Below are 6,555 nucleotides of genomic sequence, written 5' to 3' on the forward strand. Positions count from 1 at the left end.
CTTTTTGGTCAACCTTTTTCCAAGCTTTGGGCTTTCTACTTTGGTCTCCCTCTCACTATTGGGCCTATTATCTTGCTGTTGTGGGTTCTCACAAACAGGGCCCGTATCAGAGGGACTAAAATATATAGAGAGAGAAAAACTTAGAAGAGGGATAAAAACCTAGATTTTAAAATGGAGACTAAAACTATATAATAATAAAAAAAAAGTTAATTTTGATAAGTATCAAATGCTTATCTCTCTTTCAAATTTTCTATCCCCTCTCTTTTCATTCATTTAACAAAGTTCAAACAAACAAAGCAATCTAATTTTTTTACATTCCCTTAAACTAAACACTTATACACACTATTTCCTTCCTTGTCCATTCCTCTCCTTTCCCCACTTATCCCTTCACCAAACAACTCCTTAACCAAACATTTTTTAAAAGGTAAGTTAGTTATAGTTAGAACACAAATATTATCCCACTATCACTTCAATTCAACAAATCAAAATCAAAACCATGAGAAACAAACCATAACAAAATCCATAAACAAAATCACAATTTCACTTCACCATGTCAGAATCAAACGCCATAGCAAATGGTTTAGCTGGTGCTGGTGGTGGAATCATTGCTCAAATCATAACTTATCCACTTCAAGCTGTACCATAAATTCTCTTCCTTAATCCTTACTTAATTACCCTCTAATTCAATAATTCTCTAAGCTTTTTAACTAATTAACTTCAATTTCATTTCAATTTTCAGGTAAATACACGCCAACAAACTGAGAGAACGTTACTCAAGAAGAATAAGCAAAGTTTGGTTCCTCAATCTTCCAATGGAATAGCCACTGCTTCTTCTTCTGGATTTTTTCTTCAACTCTTTCAGGTTAAATTTGATTTTGCTAATTTTCTTTTGTTTTTTTTTTAGTTTTTATTTATTTTGATAGTGTTTATTGTTGTTATGATGGTTAATTAGGTTATTGGAAATGAAGGTTGGGGTGGACTGTATAGTGGCCTCAAACCTTCTCTTCTTGGAACTGCTGCTTCTCAGGTTTTAAATTGCTAGTTTTTTTTTTCACAACTACTGTCAATAATATCTTAAGGGTGTCTTTGGATGGAAAACAATGTAGGGAAGGGGTTATTTTGAATTTGAGTTGTTTATTTCGATTATTTGAAGAGGTGGGGAAGGGAGGGAATCGAAATTCTTCATAAACCAGTTTTAATTTTAGTTCAACTCCAAAAATGGGGGAATTTGAATAGGATAGGAGATTTGTTTCATATTTAGTTAATGTTTGATTTAGCTTTTGGAAGAGGCAAGAGCAATTCTAGGGATGTAGAATTGATTCAAAATCAATTCTTTTCACCGCAGAACCAAACAAACACTTGGACTTAAATGTCCTTTTAAGTAATTTCATATTTAGACTGTATTGGGCCTCATTTGTCACACTTTGCCACCACTAGAGGTTATTGGTTCCGCAACCACAATTTAAAACTATGTACTACTTCTCTTGAATCATATTGACTACCATAAGAGGTTTCTTATGACATGTGCATAACCTTAATCGAAAGATGAAATGAGACAAAGTTAGCATTCATTTGTTAAGAGTATGCAATATGATATGCTTTTTGATTGGGAATTTAGCCGGTTGTTTAAATGCTTATTTTCCAATGATTTCAGGGAATTTACTATTTCTTCTATCAAATATTCAAGAACAAAGCTGTGGCTATTGCAGCTGCAAGGAAAGTTAAAGGGCGTGGAGATGGTACTGTTGGAGTGTTTGGTTGGCTCATTGTGGCTGCTATTGCTGGGTGACTATCATTTTCGATCATGACCATTTCGTTTGAAATGCTACATTGTATATGTGATATTGAACCTTGCTTATATGTATTTGACTGATATTCTTATTTCTGTTTTCTTATTATGCAGATCCTTGAATGTTTTGTTCACAAACCCAATATGGGTTCTAGTGACGCGTATGCAGGTGCATTATTTGAACATTTTTCATATTTTTTGAACATTTTTTATTGATAGTTTTACGGTTTGTAAAATGAAATTCATTTTTTTAATGAATTAAGTGGGTGTAATACAGTGGCTGCAATAGCTTTTCTGTTATGCACTTGCTTCCTTAGTATCAGCCAATTGTACCTACGTTACGTCCCCGACAATACGGTGATCGCGCTAGCTTTTCTATTACGCACTTGCTTTGTTATGCTCCGCTCGAACACCTAACAACTTATTAGTATAAACTTCGAATTCTAAAAACAGTTAGCCATTTTCTGTTTCTGCTGACGTCACCACAAGTTATATATCCACGGGTTTAGTCCATTGTCAATCATGATTGACATTATATATTGTGATTCTAGACACATACTCAAGCAGAAAGAAAAATCATGGACGAAAAGAAAGAAGCTATAAGAAAGGCTGCTTCTGAAAGTAGCTTAGCAGGTTCGACATTGGAAAACAAATTAGCAGAACTGAATTCTACAAAACCTCGACCATTTGGAACTGTACATGCAGTAAGTCTCTTGCTCCTTTTTACCATATTGTAAACAGAAAATTTAAGTCACCATTTGCAATAGCATTCATGATATTTCATGTTAAAATTTAAAATTTAACCACTGTAAGAAAAGAATCGATCACTTTTAGAATTTACACACTATATTTAAGAATACTACGCCACCAAAGGATGTCAACTCACATAGCAGTTACATGAGAGCTTTCCTTTTTGCCGATGCTAATGTGAAGTTTTGATTTGATGAAAAGGCTAATGAAGTATATAACGAAGCCGGTATAGTTGGATTTTGGAAGGGTGTCATCCCTGCTCTAATTATGGTTAGTCATACCAGTTATCTTGTTAGTACATTCAGTTCAGTGTTGCCAATTTTATGCACATCACGGAAAATATCGATTTATTCAAATTCTGCTACACTATTTTGGTATAGCGCCACTGTAGCCTCATTTTTTACAATTTTCAATAGCGTATCGTGGAGCAAAAGAAATTTGTTCAAATTTCACTGCGCTATAACCGCCATTTGACAACACTTATTCAATCAGTATACCATATTTGTATAACTGTAATATAACTGGAAATTTTCGTTATAGGTGTGCAATCCGTCTATCCAGTTTATGATTTATGAGAGTTCATTGAAGCATCTAAGGGAGAAACGTTCTGCTAAGAAGCAGGGGGATACAACTGTAACCGCATTGGAGGTATAGAATACTTATAAATCTACAACAAGTGGAAAGCATGTCTTAGGAGAATATTTTAATTTGTTTGATGTCACTTGTTTGTATATTTTCCGTGCTGTGTATATCAGTAAGCATCCTCTTGTCATTCAAAAGGTCTTTTTGGTGGGAGCAATAGCGAAACTTGGAGCTACTGTCTCAACATACCCGTTGCAAGTTGTCAAGGTAAATTCATACATATTTCCTTCATTGTCTTGTAAATTAGTAACTATTATTAAAAAACGGATAAAGTCTTACGCAGAGATTGTTCATTCACGAATATATGAATGTCTTTCTCACCCTCAGTAAAGCAGGAATCCTGTCAGTATTTCAATATTGGTCCACATTATTATCAAATGACATTTCATGTAACTAGTTCTTAATTCTTGTGTTTTCAATGGATTTGTCTCCTCTCAAGCGATGAAACTGAGTAGTTGTAGTCGTCAATTGTTCAGATTGTTGTACTTATGTCGGCGTGTATAATCGTAAGCTCTATTGTTAGTTTATGAATTAATGTTCACTTCTCCTTCTAATTTGACTCCCTCACATTTTCAACTCTCCAGATTTTAGATTACCGAATAACATTCATTCTATGGAATGAGTGTTTTCTCCCTCTCTATCCTTGTTTTTATAATCTGAGCGCCAGTGAGTACATCGTGTGCTAATCAAGGTAGTCGAGCACGGGATCTTAAGTAGTATCGGTCCTCCTGTAAAAGATCGTAAAATTAGGATCGTAGCACAACACTTAAGATCTTACCGAAGGGTAAAATGGTAATTTGACAAATAAATCACAAAATTCAACCAATTTAATTAATAACTGATAAGCATCATTCCAAAATTTAACAAGTTCGAAAGACTTTGTTTAAAATAAGTAGTTCAAAAAAACATAAATCTAACAAACAAGTCTGTTCCTCTGAGATATTATGTATTCCCATATTATGATAGTCATATAAAAGACAACTTCAGCACGTAAGATCGTAAGATCTTAAGATTCAACACTCGATCTTGACCATAAAAGTACACAAGAAAAGCTTTTTCTTAAATCGTAGCACTAAAAGACAACTTCAGCACGTAAGATCGTAAGATCTTAAGACCCGGCACTCGATCTTGACTACACTGGTGCTAAGGCTTTATTAGGCTTGTGTAAGCTTGCAATAGCACTGAGTTAGTAGTTCATTTTATACAAAATAAAAAATCATGTGCTGACTTTGAAGAGTTGGTCATTTAAAAAATTACGCTCATTTTCTTTAAATGTTCAAAATTTAGGAACTAATATTTTATTTAAAAATTATGGGTGAGTTGATGATTCATGTAGTTTGAAATGGCTTGTACTTTGCTTTATTATGTTGAGTTGCTACTTCAATTTTTCAATTATGGAGTTTAATTTTGTGTCTGTCTTGATAGCATTAAACCAGTCTATATGTTATCCGTAAGAGTAGTATTTGTTATTATTTTCAATATTACGGAGAATCTTCTAGGGGTAGTAAACGGGCATGTCCGTCCTGTTTAGACCCTCTCCGCAAAAGCATGCAAGAAACGGGGCGGGGTGGACATAGTAGAGGGTGCGGGTCTAAGCCTTGGCCCGCCCCGAAAAAATGAAGACGGTGCAGGGTGGGCAGACGGGCCATGCATCCCTAAAGTCTAAAAGTTGCAAAAATTCATAGGTAAGCCCGCGTCTGCAAAAAACGGTACGGAGCTGGATGGACATAGTAGAGGGTGCGAGTCTAAAACCTTGGCTCAGCATGCAAAAATATTGTGGATCAAACAGGAATGCCCGACTGGTGTTGCCCGTTTTGCCACCGCTAGACTTTTCTCTCTGAGTCAAGTTTACTTTAGCAACACGAGTTTATCAAGAATATCTACTTTCACAATCTTGTCTGTTGGTCTTTTGTGCATTAGTATCTATCTAAATGACTATTCTGCAGAGTATAAACACTCAAGAACAGAACCATTAACTCCTAAATGCTAGTTGACTCTTATTACTTCATGTTTCATTACTTGCAGTCAAGGCTTCAAGCAAAGCAGGAGATTGGTGGAAATAACTCATTAAGATACTCAGGTTTGATTTTAGATACATGCAATTTAACTTAATTCAATTGGCCTTTGGATTTGTTAAATAGTTTTTCACCATTTTCGTAATCCTTAACCGTATCTGGTTGAGCCTGGTAATTATGCTTGTACAATTTGCTGTGTTTTAAAGCTGTGAAATCATTGTCATTGTTTGTTCTTTGTGAAATTATGTGTTTCACTTTTCTAACATTATATTTGCAGGTACATTTGATGCAATTCTTAAAATGATCCGTTACGAAGGCTTGCCAGGTTTTTATAAGGGAATGAGTACAAAGATAGTACAAAGTGTTTTTGCTGCTTCTGTATTGTTCATGATAAAGGAGGAACTTGTTAAGGCTATCATGGTTCTGGCAAATAAGAGAAAAAAAGTTGTATTAAAATATGAGTAGTTGTTAACTTGACTTTCTTCTGATAGATATAGAAATTGTACTATTAATTTGTATACGCGAGAAAATTGCCTTTGGCCTACTTATTTTTAGACTTTAAAGCAATTGAAGTAAGATTCCTCCCAGGTTCATTTTATTTATATATATATATATATATATATATATATATATATATATATATATATATATATATATATATATATATATATATATATATATATATATATATATATATATATATATATATATATATGGAGTTTATGAGTTTTTCAAGAGTTGAGCTATTCAGATTCTTTGTTTCTTGAATTGGAGTTATCTTTGGTCTCCATTTCTTTGACACATTCTCAAGGATTATTTTAGCATGATAGTATGTGGTAATCGACTTAGCGACGAAAAAAAAGCTAAATTTTTTTCTGGGTTTGAATTATTCTCCTTCGTCTTCTTTTTCAAATTCAAAAATATCAAAATCTATTTTGAAATCCGGTGAAATTTATGAAACTTTCCCCAAATTTCTAAACTCACCGCAATTGCTGCAATTGAATATTGCTATAATCAATAATTATATCATAAACACATTGAAAAAGGCTAGCGAAGAACACTTCATTGAAATCTATTTTTTTTGTTTGAAAAAAAAGTAAATTTTTGATTACTCCAAACGATGGGCAGTACAAGGCGATCACCCGTAAATAATATCAAACTATCACAAAAATAGATAGCTAAAATATCATCAACCTAGCTATATGTTTTCTATGTTTTCCATTATACCATCCTCTATATACAATCGTATCAATATTTTTATCACCTAAATTAGGGTTTGTCACATTTTGGCCAAAACTTTTGTCATTCCAATAATTCCAAATACCATAGATAGTTTCGGGTAGCCGCAAGTTTGAGAAT

At 33.6% G+C, this 6,555-nt stretch overlaps 1 protein-coding gene across 1 annotated transcript; it reads left to right on the plus strand.

Moving 5' to 3' along the window:
- Nucleotides 1–329: 329 nt before the first annotated feature.
- LOC127092832 (peroxisomal nicotinamide adenine dinucleotide carrier) lies at nt 330–5,783 on the plus strand. Its single transcript, XM_051031725.1, has 11 exons — nt 330–637; nt 740–862; nt 953–1,027; nt 1,655–1,785; nt 1,904–1,958; nt 2,341–2,493; nt 2,741–2,809; nt 3,080–3,187; nt 3,320–3,388; nt 5,207–5,261; nt 5,474–5,783. Exons 1-11 carry the CDS (start codon nt 551–553, stop codon nt 5,659–5,661), a joined length of 1,113 nt encoding a protein of 370 aa, XP_050887682.1. The 5' UTR covers nt 330–550; the 3' UTR covers nt 5,662–5,783.
- Nucleotides 5,784–6,555: the final 772 nt, after the last annotated feature.

Source organism: Lathyrus oleraceus, chromosome 6 (genome assembly GCF_024323335.1).
Source record: "Lathyrus oleraceus cultivar Zhongwan6 chromosome 6, CAAS_Psat_ZW6_1.0, whole genome shotgun sequence".
NCBI classification, from domain to species: domain Eukaryota; kingdom Viridiplantae; phylum Streptophyta; class Magnoliopsida; order Fabales; family Fabaceae; genus Lathyrus; species Lathyrus oleraceus.